The sequence below is a fragment of the Paramisgurnus dabryanus genome, chromosome 11 (assembly GCF_030506205.2).
Source record: "Paramisgurnus dabryanus chromosome 11, PD_genome_1.1, whole genome shotgun sequence".
In the NCBI taxonomy this organism is placed as follows: domain Eukaryota; kingdom Metazoa; phylum Chordata; class Actinopteri; order Cypriniformes; family Cobitidae; genus Paramisgurnus; species Paramisgurnus dabryanus.
Window position 1 is genome coordinate 36,460,999 of NC_133347.1, and position 18,821 is coordinate 36,479,819.

At 44.2% G+C, this 18,821-nt stretch overlaps 1 protein-coding gene across 2 annotated transcripts in view; it reads right to left on the reverse strand.

The window, feature by feature from the left end:
• Positions 1 to 18,821, reverse strand: part of megf10 (multiple EGF-like-domains 10) — a 57,760-nt gene that overhangs the window by 37,066 nt on the left and 1,873 nt on the right. For both annotated transcript variants that reach the window (XM_065240403.2, XM_065240404.2), the window contains exons 2-4: positions 6,565 to 6,680; positions 2,290 to 2,391; positions 2,069 to 2,169 (exon numbers count right to left, since the gene is read on the reverse strand). In XM_065240403.2, the coding sequence (XP_065096475.1) occupies positions 2,069 to 2,169; positions 2,290 to 2,391; positions 6,565 to 6,668 (307 nt within the window). In that variant the 5' untranslated portion in view covers positions 6,669 to 6,680. The remainder of the gene's footprint in view (positions 1 to 2,068; positions 2,170 to 2,289; positions 2,392 to 6,564; positions 6,681 to 18,821) is intronic.

Genomic DNA, 18,821 nt, shown 5'->3' on the forward strand with positions numbered 1-18,821 from the left:
TTTGATAATATATTTCAGTATATATTGTTTAGGCATTTTTTCTATATTTTTACAAATATTTTAAATTATGTTTGAAAATATATTTTTTGCTGTATGGGATATGTAGTTTCAGGGCCGTGCACAGGGGGGTGGCCCGGTGGCTAGAGCAACTGCCCCTCTGCCCTAATCAGCTGAGGTGCCCCTCTCACCAACCGCCAACCCGGGTCAAAGTGTTCTGTTACCGCTCGTCTAAAGATCCACTGTTTCTGGTAATCCACTTCGTGATTTCCCGCCCGCTACGCAGCATCTCTAACAATCTGTGTCCACTCTTTGAAGGGCGAAGATGACAGTTTGTTGTATTAACAGGTAGATTCATTACATTACCTCAGTTGTTAAGCTGCTCAATTAGTAATTTGGTAGTTTGAAGCCGAGAGAAGTCGTGTACTATATTTATTTTTGCTTGGTTGTTTTCTCGTGATCACGACTTAATTTTAACAGTTGTATTCTTGTGATGTGATTAAAGCTTACAAAAGGACATAATTTTTAGACAGCAAAAGCATATTTAGCTAAATTAGCATGAAAGAAAAAATTAGATTTTACTTGGATCGGGGATTCGCTCAAGATGAAACAGATTTGCCAATAATTGACCATTTGATAGCGCGGTGAATTTAGGGACCGTCTATAAAGTATCTCCATATACGTTTCTACTTTAAACAGCATTAAAATTGAATAACTTAGTCAACAAACAGTCACAAAACGAACTGTAAAGTGTTCATGTGGTTGTCAACTATGCACACTTTTTTAGATTTTTTATTTTTATTCAAATAAACTGTTAAATACTATTGAAGATAGAAACGTGTACATTGTTACTTTAGAGATGGTCCCTAAATTCACGAACATCAAACTTTATTTATTTATTAAGTCTATCGACAATGAGCTACGCGTGGTAACCCAACTCATCAGCAGTCCACTTCAAAATAAATGAAATATTATGGATAGGAAATTACATTATGGCATTTGGATGATCATGTCAGGATAACATGAAAACAACTTTTGTTATCTCGAGATCATGAGAAAACAAGCAGCAAAAATAAAAATGTGGATGACCTGTCTTGGCTTTCGTATGTTTTTGTATTTCTGTGGGTAATGATTTGCTCTTGGTCTTCTAAAAGTGCTAACAACTTAGCAAGTAAACATTCTTAGAATTACAGTGATTGTCTAATATAAATAACACCAAATTTGCTGTTGTTGGCACACTTTGTAGACAAAAAAATAAAAAACAATGTTTTCACAAAAACAAGAAGACTGCAAAGGAAGGCTGCAAAAGCTCTTCAAAATTGTAAACATGGATTCAAAGCTTCAGCACGTAAATCATATAGAATATTAAGCAGTTTTGTCACAATTTAATTCTTGTTATTAAGTATATTTTCCATTATAATCACTTCTCTTTTTCTGATACTAATCTATAACACATCATATTGTTAAAACCATATAAATTGTGCCCTCCCCCAGTGCCCCCTTTTTGGTTTGGGCCACTGCCCCTCAAAATCTCTGTGCACGGCCCTGTGTAGTTTATTCGAACAAATTTGTATGTTTGACGTGTATATTATGCATAACTACATAAACATGGTGTACACTTCCTGTGCCATCGTAAACAAAATCATTTAAAAACATATAAATCTAAATAAAAGTTTTCAGGGTTACTCTTAGGGGTTGAGTTAGATGATGAAAGAATATACATATATTCTGGGGACAAATTAAAACCTGACAAACCTGAGCAAAACCTCCAATTGGAGACATCCTCGTTTGTAAAAACACTATAAATATGTAGTGGGTTACCATACATGTCACTTATTCTCTAATTTTGACTTTCACCTTTTGCCACAGCATCTTATTCCTCATGTAAGGAAACTAACAGAACCGTGATGTTTTCTGAGTAATTTCAACAAGCAGCAGAAAGTATACAAACTCTATACCATATTCATATAAAAGGTAATTCATCTGACACTTTACACAAGATCATTCATACATTATAAATCAATCCAGTGACTAGACAGGTATAAATGTGAAGGTGTGAGGTAATACTCACGGACACACACGTCTTCACTCTCGTAGAAGCCCGGGCAGCACTGAGACTTTCGTCTATGCATCGTCTTCTCTACCCTGCGGTACGCCATCCTGTAGCTTACCCTTAAAAACCATCAGTGATCATCTTAACATTACAGTCTATTCATTTATTCATTGATTCAGTTTAGAGGTAAACAAAGACTTTAATCAAAAACCTTTATAAGTGTTGTGATGTCTACACACCTGTGTTGAGTGCATTTGAACCAGTTGAGGATGTCTGAACAGCTGGTGTAGTAAACCTGGTCAAAGGGATGTGCATACGACTCCTGCACGGTCACAGAGTAACTACACAACACACAAACACACAGAGACACACACACATATGTTTAAGTATCTGTGTATCATAATGAAGCTGTAGACAGAGTGATGTGTGTGTGTGTGTGTGTGTGTGTGTGTGTGTGTGTGTGTGTGTGTGTGTGTGTGTGTGTGTGTGTGTGTGTGTGTGTGTGTGGCCTCCAAAACACACGAAGAAGAGTGAAGTATTTACCAGCTGTAGCACCTGTCTGTGAGTATTTGTGAGGCGTTTTTCTTAGATATGAAATGATCTTCATTCAAACAACAGTGACAGAAGCTCTTTTGTGTTTGCATAGGAACGGCTGTGACCGGCGGCTGTTCATGTACACAGTCAGACACAATCACCAACAGCACCATTTCTTGGGTTTTAATAAATAAAAGAAAGAGTTTTTGGGGACCTGTTGAAAAGAAATCCCTCCCGGCGTGCTGCTGCTGTTCTTCTGTCTAGTAATCTGGCACATAGTTTGTAGTAATACTGCTAATTACTATACTGGGGCACAGGTCTGGAAGTGGACAGACCGACCTAACCCACCGTCTGCATGCCATCATGTCACAGAAGATAAATAATTTACAACACATGGAGTCAACTAAATATCATAATAGAGAGGCTGTGTTTGTCTCCCAGATCTGTAAATACAAAAACGTTTCAAGACTTACTAACCTCTGGAGTTAGACAACATGTGTCAGGACCCACTCATCATCATACTGAACACTATTTAGGACAAATATTATGCACATTGAAACGCAGGGCAAATCTGGAACCTTGACACTTTAGATATTCCGAATTGAAGTTATTGTATTCAGAAACATTTTTGATCATTTAAAGTGCCCATATTATGAAAAACTCACTTTTCTGTGTTTTGAGGTGTTATTTTGTGTCTCTGGTGCTTCCACACACATACAAACTTGGAAAAAAATCCATCCATGCTGTTTTGAGTGAGATACAGGTTTCTGAATGTCCTCTGCCCACCAGGTAACTAGAGAGCACAGAGCAGTCACTTCGCTGATATATCCTCTATACTGTTATCATGGCTCACGGAAATAACAGCGCTATTTGGATATTATGAATTATACTCCCGCCTACTTTTAAAAACAAAGTTTTAACCTGTGTTTATCGGAACTTATTACACGGCTCTCTGGAATGCTTGATTCTGATTGGTCAGTTGAGACATTTGCAGGTTCGTTCTTTTCGAATAATAACCGCTCCAAAATAATAACGCATAGCCGGTACTACTTTTACGAGTAAGATCGCTCCGCGCCAATAAAGATCAATAAAGATTACTGTCTGTTTGGCGCCATCTTGTGACAAACACTGGACAAACACGACAAGACACAGAGAGCTTACTGAGACTGACCTTGACAAAATAGAGCATGACAGCTACGAAGCCAACACACAAAAAAATACAGAATGGGCATTAAAACTTCTCAAAGACTGGCTAAAAGAGAAAAAAATGGAGACAGACAAGAATGAAGCAGAGGATCTTAATAAGGTATTACGATCATTTTATGCATCTGTGCAAAGTTTCGCGGAAGGATAAAAATGTTAATTTAAAACAAATATGCCAATAAAATGTTTCAAATTCATATTCATGTCCAGTTTTTTTTCTTATGTGACAAGTAGCCGTGTAATAAGCGGGATAATGTAGAGTCAGCCGGTAGTTATCGGGAAATAAGCCCCTTCAGTGTGATACAAGGCCCTCCGCTTCGCGTCGGGTCCTGATCACACTGTCGGGGCTTATTTCCCGATAACTACCGGCTGCCTCTACATTATCCCTTACCTAAAGTGTAATCTCATATACAGTGTGTTACGACGCAAATAGTCCTCAGATTGTAGGCAATATTATACTATTACAAGACGTTCATGTAAAATCTGATGTAAACAACAGACAATGTATCTATATTTCCAGATTATACGCATTTGTGGACAAAAATGGTCATTGGATGTATTTTATTGGACTTTTATGGATTATTCACACATCTGAAACAGACTGGATTCGATTCGCGATCGTTATATCAACACAAAAGGTAAGAAGTAAGCATCTGCTAGAGCGGCCATTCCCAAACTGTGGTCCGCAGACCACAGTTGGTCTGTGAGGGTACTGCAGGTGGTCCGTGTAAAGGCAAAATAAAATATATATTTTTAAGAAGAATATATATAAAAAAAATGTTTTAAGAATATGTTGTACAGATGTGATGACCAGTTATAGTTTTAGTGCTAAGCCTATTTAGAGGTGCAGATAAATTCAGGACTTTGTGTAGACATATTTTATTATGAGTATTATGAGGTGGTCCGCGAAAATTCTTGATTACAAATAGTGTTCCACATACACAAAAAGTTTGAAAACCCCTGTGCTAGAGCATCTGTATCTCAAAACAGAGACCATACACTGATGCTAAACCCGTAAGTTATACCTTTTAAACGATGTATAATAATGCATATATTATTCATGTTTGTAGACATTAGGCTATTTAGATATTGTTAGCAGAAAAAAAACGACATCATCCCGCCCACGAATTGGTGCACGTCGAGTAGGTGAACTTGTGTGTGTGTTTTAGCAGTCATTTGCCATTGAGAACGACGAGGTGGCTTACCGCTACGCTAGTTAGTTTGCAGCGTGGTTTCTCCTGCAAAGCCAGTGACCAGCTACCGTACTTTTCGAAAGTTAAAAGAAATATTTAATTGCTTTGTTTTACAATTCTACACGAACTTACTAATTAATAGTGTTTTGCCAAACTAACCAAGACCGGGCCTTACCGACCCGGCTTTTCCGACCCGGCTAATGTACCCCCAAGTCTCTTATCACTTTCTCAAGATACGGCAGACCTCCCGCTAGCTTCTAGCAATTAGCATGCTGTCCACAAGCAGTATAAATCCCCCGCCGGGTCTTAATTTCTGTAATTTGCAAAAATAATGCATTTGAAAATGTTTTATAACGGGAATATGTTGGCTTTGTCCAGGGAAAACAAGTGTATTGTTGAGACTGCTACATCACAATTTACTCTGGAATCATTATGTGTCATGAGTTTCTTCTCCTGGAGTGTACTTATTAGTGATACTTTTATGCTTGATTTGTCTGTTGGCAATACATAAACTGTTAATAATAATATATAAAATAATAATACAGTCTGCACTGCTCGCGATAACATTGCCCATGCGCACATGACGTTAGTAGTGGGGCGTGATCAAAGGAGCAGCAGCTCATAAATATGTAATGACCAGCTCAAAACGGCACAATCTGAACTGCCCTGAAAAAGAGGCTACTAGAGATGGGTAACAATCTTTTCCTACAAGCTATGGCAAGCAAACAACTGTTGAATGTTTTATGGAACTCATACACCTATTTAACTTGTGGAAAAGCAGTCATAAGATGGGCACTTTAAGGGTGCTTCCATACTTCTCCTCTATATAGTTTTAGCTAACCCCTAACCGTAAGTTATAAAAAAGTACATTTACATGAGTTATTCAGAAAATCATGAAAATTATGAAAGGTATACAAATGAAAACTTTATTATGTTTTATTAAATGTAGTTCTGGAAGAACATGTCAAATAAGCTACTCTCATATCACCAGCTGTCTACAATCAGTAATCAATATTTCTACCCAATCAGTACAAAGGCAAGCCCATATATAACCACAGTCAAACTCACCTAAGGATCCTCTACAGTCTTCAGAATCCCTCCACCACCCCATCTCCTCTCACTCACCAGGTTACTTTCTGAACCTAGGGGGGTACTCTGTGTTCGGGCCAATTACCAAGCTCAGAGCCCTCTCCCGGTACAGCACGCCAAATACGTTTACCAATTAAATCTATCTGACTTATTTGTAAATGTAAAACAAGTTATATATGGATGGATATGATACCAGCTCAGCACACACGCATGCACGCACGCACGCACGCACGCACGCACGCACGCACGCACGCACGCACGCACACACACACACACACACACACACACACACACACACACACACACACACACTAGATCTGTGATTTAGGATACCCCTCATAGCACACAGCTGTTCCCACACATTACTGAGTGAAAGGGAATCTAGCTGGGAAGTAAACATGCATCTTTATTTCTTTCAATAAACTTTAATAGACTTCCAAGCCATCCCCTGGCCATAGACCTATACTGTATGTGTGTATGTGTGTTGTGTCTCACCTCTCCCAGTGACTGCAGACATTGGGGTCGTCCAGTTTAAGAGATGATGTCAGTGATAACAGCCAGCATAAGACAGCCAATAAAGGAGTAGACAATGACATCATTTCAGGAAGCACCTTCACAAAAACACAAAAACATGCACCTTCATCAGATTTTACTCTTTTTAATCCAACACTGTTTACTGTGCGTCAGAGCCGGCGCCAGACCATAACTAACAGGGGGGCACTGGCTTCCAACGGGGGGGGCACGCAATAGCAACAATAACTTGCAAAAACAAGACATTAAAACAACAATACAGTGCAAGCACACACTCATACAACTGATACAGACTGTCAGCTCATTTCCCGTATAAAGTGCAAAAGACCACAAACTATGCGCAAAAGTATTGAACTTCGACCATGACGCTGAGCGCAAGCTGAGCTCCGCTGAGCTCGCGCTTTGCTCAACGCAACAACAAACCGCCCTCGCGCGCTGTTAACGGTCTATAGCCACACTTCACATTTAAGCTTACGTAATTTAAAACAGCGCTAAATTACCTTTAAAATAGCTGAAGACGGCGTGTACGAACATTAAACTTCCTTAAAAGAGTGTCCTGTAGATTTGTAAATTCCACCTCAACCTCTAATCTCTGAGTTTGAGCCAGTCTGTGTTTGCATGAAGTCAGATGAAGCAGGCGGTGCTGGTTCGTTCTAAATGTTCTAATATCCATATTTTACACGATCCATTAAATGCCGCGAAAAAACATGTTGCTAGTATCAAGTCACAAATATCCTAAAGACGTAAGACGGGTGAGACGCGGCAATACATGCAATCAGAGAAACTGGTCTATTTTAATTAAAGAAAACATATATCAACTATATTTTCCTCATTTGATTACATTACAAGTCATGAAACATTCAATGTTTAATTTATTTTAATTATTCTTGATATATATTAAATTATTAAAAACTTTGTAGGGGGGGCACAACAACCTGTTTGGGGGGGGGGGCACTGCCCGAGAATGCCCCCCCTTGACGCCGGCCCTGCTGTGCGTTCACACCAGACGCAAATAAAGCAATACATTTGCACTATTCACGCATAGATGGATGCTTGCACATTTTGAGTTAACTCACTTAATTCACGTGAAGAAGTGAATGCACTGAATTCACCGGCTTTAGCTAGCTTTTATTTCTGTTTCTATAAAAGTACTAAGATGTGTCATACAGCTCTGGGTGTCCACATACAGCGACGATGATTTGGTCCTCCATTGTTGTTTTGTATTTCTGCCTCAGCTTACCACATCATAATCATGTCACTACTACAGCAAGCTTCTGATTGGCAAATATCTGCCAGATAAATTCAGAAATTTTTAATTCATGTTTCAAACATCCAAAGCATTGAATTCGAGTGAATCGTGTAATCGGCACTGCTGGATGTCTATCACGTCTTGCACTGTAAATCACTCGTGCTTAACGCTTCATTCGTGTCTGGTGTGAAAGCACCATTACTACCTTAATGACTAACACTGCTGGTTTTAAATGACCGCTTACTCATCATGTTTGTAGATAGATACCACATCAAAAATGATCTTATAAATAATGTAAAATTATGAAAAGAACTGCACTTATATTAGGATTACTGGAGCATAGTTGTTTGGAGATGTTTGTTTCTATAAAGCAAAAGCCCATCATCAATGCATCTGTAAGCCCTATTCAGCTACCATTGGTAATACTATATAAACTCTTTACTTTATGACATCCACTGACTTTTAATTTACATCCGAATCAAACATGTTTGGGTTTTGCTGACTTAATTCTCAGTAAAAATGAAATACCAAAAAAAACCTACAGTCTAACACAGGGACAGCAACTTTTACAAATGGCTAAGGACGATCCGGTTCAGAAAAATAATACCAATACCTCAACCAAATAAGTAACAGGCATCAGACCCAGAGGAAGTAGTAACAGCCTAGTGGTTAGAAAGACATCTTTACCCCAGTTGCTCCCTGACTGCTGCACGGATAGATGCCTGCTTGTTTGTGTGTGTGTGTGTGTGTGAGAGAGAAAGAGAGAGAGAGAGAGAGAGAGAGAGAGCATACTTGACACAACGTAAAGTCGCTGGTCCAGCACAAGCATTAAACCGCAATAACACAAGCAGTGAGCATTAACATTATATTTGATGTACCTTGGTTTAAGGCTCACGGTTCAGTACAACAGGATTAAGCAATAAATCCCAATGCTAGGTTCCCTTTCAGTCGGTCACTACGACGTCACGTCGTGACCGACGAATTGGGAACCGCTCCGCGGGTGACCTATCTACTTCGAGAAACTATAAAAACGCCAATGAACTTGGCATGCAGGTATTTGCATAATGCCGGCGCCGCCCCGCCAGGTGCGTATATAAGCCGCAGGTGCACAATACCAAATTAGCTTTATTGCTTCGAAGCCGGCAGACATCTGCTCTCGAGAGGCTGTTTAAACTGATCTTCGTAGATCCTGTCTCTAAAGAGGGAAAAGAAAAATCTCAGCTTGCTGAAGTTGGTTGGGCAAAGACACCTCAGCGGAGGCTCGCAGTGTTTCTCCACCCTTCTCTCTCTCTCTCTGTCTCTTTAGGACTTGAGTTCGAGTGAGTGCGTTTGCCTCTCCCTGTGTGTTTCACCAGCTCGCACAAAAGAGTGATTTCCCTAAAAGAGCAGCACGTTTGAGCTTTGTGTCTTTTTAAAGACAGCCACTCATTCGTGTCACGGTTGGGTGCGTCTTTTTAAAGATGGCATTCCGCCCGTGCTCCGTTTCTGGATGCGGTGTGTTCATCGCTCCCCGGGATGGCCACGAGCGCTGTGTTTCGTGTCTGGGGCTCCAGCACGCAGAGGCAGCGTTGCGTGATAGTTCCTGCTCCATCTGCGAGGGCATGACTATGGCGGATTTGCGGAGACGGGTGTCGTTTCTCCGGGAACGGCCCCCGCCTTCCAAGCCTGGTACTGCTAAGAGCGCAGTTACTAGGCTTGCGAAGGATGATCTCCGTATAACGGTGCTTGGTCGGTCTGCTGGTTCGTCCAGCAGCTCCCAGCGCCCTGATCCGTTGCCAGCGGAGGTCCCGATGGAGACGAGTGGCCCGTGTTCTACGGTGTCCTCGCGCTCTGTCGAGCCTCCACCCGACGCGATGTCCACCGTAACATCGGAAGGGGGGTTGTCAGCCTCGGACGTCGATCCGGATCCGCTCCCGCCTTCGGGCCAGGTTGCGGTTTCTGTGTTCGACCCCGAGATGGCAGCCATGCTCGCTCGGGCGGCGGAAGCGGTCGGCTTGGAGTGGACTAAACCTCCCCCACCTGAACCGTCCCGCCTCGATGATTGGTTCTTCGGGGGTGCCAGGGCTTCTCAGTCCTCGCCCCCGGTGCCTTTCTTCCCCGAGGTGCATGAAGAGCTGACGCGGTCGTGGAAAACCCCGTTTTCTGCCCGGAACCGACCGTTTCAGCCTTCACCCCTCACCTCTCTCGAGGGTGGAGATGCCAAGGGGTACACTGGTATCCCGTCAGTGGAGCGGCCGGTCGCGATGCAGTTGTGTCCGGCCGGTGTCGCTTCCTCCTGGCGGGACCAGCCTACTCTCCCCTCACGGGCCTGTAAGCAGTCTTCGGCGCTGTCCGGTGCTGCTTACAAGGCTTGTGGGGAGGCAGCCTCTGCCCTGCATGCCATGGCATTGCTGCAGGTCCACCAGGCTAAGGCTCTGAGGGACCTGCACGCGGGAGGTCACGACTCGGCGGAGTTCTCTGAACTGCGTGCGGCTACGGATCTGGCGCTTCGTGCGACCAAGGTCACCGCACGCGCCGTCGGGCGTGCGATGTCTACCCTGGTAGTCCAGGAACGCCATCTCTGGCTGTGTCTGGCGGACATGAAGGACGCCGATAAAACCCGGCTCCTGAATGCTTCGGTTTCCCAGACTGGCCTGTTCGGCGAGACGGTCGAGGAGTTTGCGCAGCAATTCTCCGCGGCCAAGAAGCAGACTGAGGCCATCGCTCAGATCATGCCACGTCGGAAGCGTCCTGCGCCTGCCCCATCCACGTCGGCGCCTCAGCCTGCTCCTCGCCGAGGGCGTCCTGCGGCGGCCGCCTCCGTTCCTCCCCGGGGCTCTTCTAAGAAGCGAGGAACCGGTCGTCAGCAGCCCGCCCCGCCCGCTCAGCCCGCTTCAAAGGGTGGTAAAAGAAGATCTAAGCGGCCCTGAGACGGGCGACCTAGAGATGGAGGGGATCGCTCTTCGGGAGATGGTGAAAGCACCACTCCCCCCACCGGAGGAGGGCCGGTTGGGGAATCTTTTGTTTCATTTTTCTGTTCCGCCGACTTTTCAGTCGGCACCCACAATTCCACAAAAAGAGCGAATTCCACTTCCATCTCTAGGTCTTCAGATGAGCGCCGGAGACACGAGCGGGCTCATAACCCCCCCTCGTTCTCCGACTCATCAGAGGAGTACGAGAGCAACGCACGGGCTCATAACCCCTCCGCGCTCTCTGTCTTCTCAGGGGAGAGAAGACAATCACGGGCTCATAACCCATCGTCTTCCTCCCCCTTCGCCAGAGGGTGCATTGAGTGGCGTGAGGTGTCTCCAGCAGAGCCTCCCTTACTCACCCACCCAGCAGCGGACTCAGGTGAGTGTTATCATGCACAACACTGCTGTCGGTGCGGCCAATACGCACACACCGGCGATCACCTCCGTTGCGCCCGCCGCGGGTACACCGATCGTGCCTTTAGTTCCTCTCGCACGGTGTCTGGGGGCGTGGGAACAGCTTCCCAGCCCGTCGCGTTGGCTTTTACGCACGATTCGTCTCGGCTACGCGATCCAATTTGCCCGGCATCCCCCCAAATTCTCCGGCGTTCGTTTCACTGCGGTGAGAGCTGCCGATGTGCACGTCCTCCGTGCGGAGATCGCTGTCCTACTGGCGAAGGACGCGATCGAGCCGGTCCCTCCAGCCGAGATGAGGTCGGGGTTTTACAGCCCTTACTTTATTGTACCCAAGAAAAGCGGCGGCTTGCGACCGATCCTGGACCTGCGTTCGCTGAACCGTGCACTTCACAGAATGCCGTTCAAGATGCTGACGCCCAAGCGCATATTTCCATGCATTCGTCCAAACGATTGGTTCGCATCCATCGACCTGAAGGACGCGTACTTCCACGTATCGATTCTCCCCCGGCACAGGCCGTTTCTCCGCTTTGCGTTCGAGGGGCGAGCATACCAGTACAAAGTCCTCCCATTCGGGCTCTCTCTGTCTCCCCGTGTATTCACCAAAGTAGTGGAGGGGGCTTTAAAACCCCTGAGAGAGAAAGGTGTGCGCATTCTCGCGTATTTAGACGATTGGCTCATAATAGCTCAAACACGTCAGACGCTGTGCGATCACAGAGATTTAACTCTAAAACACCTCGCTCGTTTGGGTCTTTGGGTCAACTGGGAAAAGAGCAAGCTTTGCCCCGTGCAGAGAATCTCTTTTCTCGGGATGGAACTGGACTCGATCGATTTGACAGCTCGTCTAACAGAAGCGCGTGTACAGTCGATTCTGACTTGCCTGAATACATTCAAGAGCAAGAGCGCGGTCCCGCTGGAACAATTTCAGAAGCTTTTGGGGCATATGGCAGCAGCCGCAGCTGTAACTCCGCTCGGACTGCTTCATATGCGACCGCTTCAGCATTGGCTTCACGATCGAGTCCCGAGGAGAGCGTGGCTGCGCGGCATTCACAGTGTTATCATTACACCTGCGTGTCGTCGCACTTTCACTCCGTGGTCAGACCGTGCGTTTCTCCGAGCCGGTGTGCCTCTGAGACAGGTCTCCAGGCATGCAGTAGTATGCACAGATGCTTCGGACACGGGGTGGGGGGCCACGTACGATGGGCTTGCGGCTTCGGGGGTCTGGACGGCACCCCAGCTGCATTGGCACATAAATTGCCGAGAAATGTGGGCTGTATATCTTGCGCTCGTCCGTTTCAGCAACGAGTTACAGGGCAAAGATGTATTAGTTCGCACAGACAACACTGCGACCGTGGCGTACATCAATCGTCAAGGCGGTTTACGCTCGCGTCACCTGTCGCATCTCGCCCGTCATCTCCTCACTTGGAGTCAGAAGAATTTGAGGTCTCTTCGTGCCATTTACATCCCGGGCACGCTCAATGTAGAGGCGGATGCGCTCTCTCGGGCTGCGCGTCCCGGCGAATGGCGACTCCACCCCATTGCGGTTCAGCAGATTTGGAGACATTTCGGCAAAGCGCAGATAGATCTGTTTGCTTCCCCAGAGACGACCCATTGTCGCCTGTTCTATTCACTAGCCGACGACTCGCTCGGCGTGGATGCATTGGCACACAGCTGGCCGCGAAACATGCGCAAATACGCGTTCCCTCCGGTGAGCCTCATTGCGCAAACCCTATGCAAAATCCGGGAGGACGAGGAGAGCGTGCTGTTGGTGGCACCGTATTGGACAACCAGGAGTTGGTTTCCAGAACTCTCTCTCCTCGCGACAGCCCCTCCTTGGAAGATTCCCCTGAGGAAGGACCTTCTTTCTCAACAAGAGGGCACATTATGGCACCCGCGCCCCGACCTGTGGAACCTCCATGTGTGGTCTCTGGACGGGGCACGGAGGATTTGAGTGATTTACCGCAAGAGGTATCTAACACTATTGCTGCAGCGCGAGCGCCGTCTACGAGACAGGCTTACGCGCTTAAATGGAACCTGTTTGTCGACTGGTGTTCTTCCCAAAGTGAAAACCCCCGAGAATGCCCGATTAGTGTTGTGCTTTTATATCTCCAGCGCCGTTTGGAGAATAGGCTGTCACCATCCACTATTAAAGTCGATATCGCTGCGATATCAGCTCACCATTCACCCGTAAACGGTAGAACAGTGGGTCAGCACGACCTGGTCATTAGATTTCTCAGAGGCGCTCGAAGACTGAATCCTTCGCGTCCTCCCTCTATTCCTCCTTGGGACCTGTCCTTGGTGCTGAAATCACTCCAGGAAGCCCCATTTGAGCCTCTGCATAGTGTGAGTGTTAAATTTCTTACTATGAAAACATTAACTCTCCTTGCTTTGGCTTCTGTCAAGAGGATAGGGGATATTCATGCATTTTCGGTCGACGAATCGTGCCTTCAGTTCGGGCCGGCTGCATCCAGCGTAACACTGAGACCCCGGCCCGGCTTTGTGCCCAAAGTTCCCACCACTCCTTTCAGAGATCAAGTGGTGAACCTCCAAGCGCTGCCTTTGGAGGAGGCAGACCCAGCCACGGCTTTGTTATGCCCTGTTCGTGCACTACGTGTGTATATAGACAGGACGCAAAGCTTTAGGACCTCAGATCAGCTCTTTGTTTGTTACGGTGGTCAGCAGAAAGGAAAAGCTGTCACCAAGCAGAGGATGTCCCATTGGATTGTGGATACTATAGCCCTTGCATATCAAAAGCAGAATGTGCCTTGTCCGTTTAATTTACGTGCCCACTCTACACGCAGTGTGGCATCATCTTGGGCACTGGCTCGCGGTTCCTCGCTAACAGATATTTGTAGAGCTGCAGGCTGGGCGACACCTAATACGTTCACAAGATTCTATAGTGTTCGTGTCGAACCGGTTTCCACTCGGGTTCTTTCTACTAACTAGTTAAGAATGCCGAGGGTCGGCTCGTGTGTCGGCTTGGAGCCTCTATTTTGGTGCTGCACATCTGCACCAATATGGAAGGCCATCGGGGCAAAAACGTCTAAAAAACTGTTTTTGCCTCTCCTCCACCGCCCTGATAGCTGGTGTTGCGGAGCATCCGCTGTCAACCTATCACTGATGTATTCTCTGTAAACCTGTGTAGGCTAGGCGTCCACATTTGTCCCCTACGTGGGGTTCATTTGTGTGTATACTCCGTGGGGTACTAATCCTCCACGTTTTCCTTAGCAGAGCCTGCTCTGCATCTCTCTGCATACTATGTTTTGTTCAGAGACTTTTTATGAGCAACCTTCGGTTGTTTCATATTTTTATGTCATCCATTCAACCTTCTTAGGGGATGGCTTCCGCAGTGTTCTAGCTCCGCTCAGTTTAGACGCTTCCCCAGTTCGCTGCTTCACTATCGTGGGTTAAGGAACAGGTAGTGACCGGCCTTCTGCATTTCGCCTTAGGTTCCGCCCCCTATGTGGAGGGCGGAGGGCTTTTACAGACACTGGAAGGGTTCAGCTGCAGTGGCGTTTTGGTAGGGATTCCCAATTCGTCGGTCACGACGTGACGTCGTAGTGACCGACTGAAAGGGAACGTCTCGGTTACGTATGTAACCCTCGTTCCCTGAAGGAAGGGAACGGAGACGTCACGTCCCGTCGCCACAGTTTGCTGTTCCATTGCTGTTTTTCAGGCCGGGCACTGTTGCTCGGCTTCTCAGCAATAATATAGCTAATTTGGTATTGTGCACCTGCGGCTTATATACGCACCTGGCGGGGCGGCGCCGGCATTATGCAAATACCTGCATGCCAAGTTCATTGGCGTTTTTATAGTTTCTCGAAGTAGATAGGTCACCCGCGGAGCGGTTCCCAATTCGTCGGTCACGACGTGACGTCTCCGTTCCCTTCCTTCAGGGAACGAGGGTTACATACGTAACCGAGACGTTTCTTTCTAATTATTTTGAACAGACTTTAAACTTCAATGCAAATTAGAGTTTGTTTCTTCCAGCTCGCAGCAAATGGCGGCACTCATTATTTCTCGTATATCTCATGCCTAGTCGTCATATGTGTTGTAATGAAAATTACAGTAACAAGTCATGCGAGAACCAGCTTTTTTACATGCTGCCATATTTGAAACTAGATCTGTTACATATAAAAACTAATCTTTTTTAATTTAATAACATCTCTTCTACATGTCTTCTGTAGACAGAAGGCAGCCATTGGTCTTAAACATCTCAACACTCTTACATGTCTTAGGACGACAGATGAAGACAAGTGCACTGAAACATCTACACTTTTGAACTACATTCTGAATCAAACAGGTCAGTGTTTTTTTTTTTTGCACATACACAGTTTTAAGATGAATTATTTCACCTACACTCATATCACTTATGATGGTTATATTCATGTTAATGTATAATGCTTATAATAACAATGACTGATTATACGAAGTTGAATCATATTGATTGTATTGTATTGAATTGATTTAAATCATAGCGTTAGGTTGATTTCTTGTTTGATTGTCAGTTGGGTCATTGTCACCTGCTGGTCTCTTGTAATGTTTTAAATACAATCTCATGGCATGATACAAATAGTCTTTGCTTTCATTGTTTGGTTTCATTTCCTTGAATGTCCATCGCATAAGTACCCAGATTTTACCAGTTTTATACTTGTCTTCCATCTGCTTGATAATGTAGAGTAATCAGTTTGATTTCCTCTTTTACTCATATAACATTGACTATTAACGGGTGATAAATCGGCTGTTTTTATTGTTTTACACTGTTGTCTGAGGTCTACTTATGATGTTTTACATTGAAAAACATTCGAAGCAATAAGTAATAAGCTATTTTGTACCCTGGTTTTGGGGACGGCTTGGGTGGGCCGCATTGAAGACCTGGTTGTTAACACCCACTGATATGATTGGATTCCCCATCATTACATCTTTTGAAAACATTAATGTGTAAAAAAACGCAGCCGAACACATATATGTACTACACATACAGCTAGGGAACTGTAGAAGTTAGTTAGGTTTTGGGGTCAGAAAGTTCCAAAACTACAATGTGAAGTCACCTACATCACCACAAATTGTATGAAACGTTTCAAGAAAAAAGCTTCTACTCTCAATCAAAACAAACTCAAGTGTCTTCAGCTTGCCAGATACTAGTGTGTTTTCAAATGGGATCAAGTTTTATGGTAAGATGAAACCAAATGAGTTTTTGGCAAAAAAAGTTTTTGGGATTGGTGCACACAGAGAAGTAGCCATATGGAAAAGTACCGCAGCTAAATACAGTGGTGCTCTTTAATGTATTTCTGCCAGAAGATCTGGGCATCTTCTTAGGATCATAGACTCTATCAAATATCAACAAATGAACACCTGATTGCCTCTGCCAGACAGATTTAAATGGGCTGTGGTTGGATCTTCCAGCAGGACAATGATCAAAATCAACACAAAAATGGTTTTCAGACCACAAAATAAAAGACTTGCCCTAGCCATCCCAGTCACCTGACTTTAATCCCATAGAAGACCTGTGGGATAAACTGAAGAGGAGATCCCACCAGAGTGGACCTGTAAATCTGAAGGATCTGGAGAAATTATTTATGGAGGAATGATCTCATCCCTTGCCAACCTCATCAGGAATTATAAGAGAAGACTCAGAGATGTTATCTTGACAAAGACAGGCAGCACAAAGCAATGTGTTTTCCACAAATTGACTTTCCACACAAACGACTTTACTTTTACTTTTATGGCCATAACAACTGCCACCTGTTTTGAATGTCACAACCACGCACTGCACTTTCTTTCTCCCATTTTGAATTTTTGTATTTTTTATCCAAAAGTGTGCTCAGAGAGATCAGAGACAGTAGCAAACAAGCAATGCTAATGTCAGGCCCTAGATTGTCGATTATTTATATACTGTAAATATTATTGTATTCAATAGAGTTTGATGGTCTTTCTACACCGCTCAGAATGTTAATAAATCCTTTAAAATGTTTTATCTTCACGAGTATTGCTTCATATATCAGTCCATTTAACAGTAAAGTGTTTTTGTGGCGCTTTGACAAACAGTGTCAGCTTTGTTCATTCCAAAGAGACGGCGATGGTTGGATTAATGAACTATAATGTGAAATTAATATAAATGTTCCATAAATCAAAGTATTGGGTTAGGTCACACATTACTAGTTGTTTGTCACACATATAGTAAACCATTTTTTTGTTGGTGGGTAATAACGATTGCCTTTTTCATTGGCTACCACCACAAGTGTATTTCAGATCTGTATTGACTAAAGGGTGCCAATAATTGTGGCATACATATATTTAACAAAAAGGTTTTTTTGTTAGTATTTTGAACAGGTGCCAATATTAGTGGAGGTCACTATAAACTTCACTGGAGTTTATAAGTAGTTAGTAAAAGCTTTCCACTGTAAGCAGCTGTGTCTACTGTAGCATTAAGACTATGAGTAGAGTAGTATGTGTGTATTATAGCCGTAAACTGATCTGTTAGCAGCTCTCTCTGTCTGAAGAGTTAATGGAAGTACCAGCGCTGGCACACATCACTTTCACTCAACTAATGCCGCACAGCTGCGCTCGCAACAACTGCCCCATACACAAACAAGACTTCTGCTGTCGTCTGAAATGACCCAACACTGCGGGCGCCGGCTGGCTGAGGGATTCACACAGAGCGTCTAACCAAAAGTCCATCCATATATGAGAAGAGCACATAGTCTCTGAAGTCCTTCCAGAGAAAATAATCCTATTATTGTATCACTTTCTAAATCAATAAACCTAGTAAAGCTCATAACTAACCCATCTCCTGTAGTTGAGTTTTTAAATAAAGATCAATTTTTATCTAAAAGAATCTGTTACATAAAGTTGAGTTTTTTTCTTCTGCCCTATCAAAGCAATCTTAAAACTCCTCATACTGTCACCTTAACAAATAATATGAGCACTGGATAGCAAAGTAAAAGATAAGAACGAGTTGTTGTTTACTCGTACAGAACAAAGACATCAGCAGGTTAGGTCATATACATCTAGTGTGAATAAATGATGGCTTATTACTTATCTAGTGTAGATCTGGACTTACCCTAACCTAACCCTAACCCATGTGCTTGAGCAGAATAAATCAGACATCACAACACCTCCAAACCAAAAGGAAACAAGAAGGTGGACATCAGATGTGTCTAGCGTGTGTAGAGTCAGTGAGTTAAGAGTAATATTACTCAAGAGGTCTCAGCAGAGGTAAAGTGTGTCCCATATAAACTGTCCTCAGAACAGTTGACAGAAGCAGTCAGGTGTTACAGAGAGCGAGATGCCTCTTGTGTCTGTGTGCAAACACATTCAGTACAGACTAACAGTAATCAGATTAAGTGCAATATATATTTAAATGTGTTAAGTATTGTGAGATAAGTGTGTGATGGTTTGTCTGTCATGTATAGAGTAACACAAGCTCTTGAGACGACATGTGTGTTGAAGTGGGGGGCGACTGGGACAGAAAATGACTGTTGTGTCTACTACATTCACACAAGTCAAGTGTGGCACTCCAACAGCTCTCTAACACTTGAGAGGAAAATATTACAGACAAAAAGGAAGACACTTACAATATTTCAACAATTCATTCCCAGACCATTGAA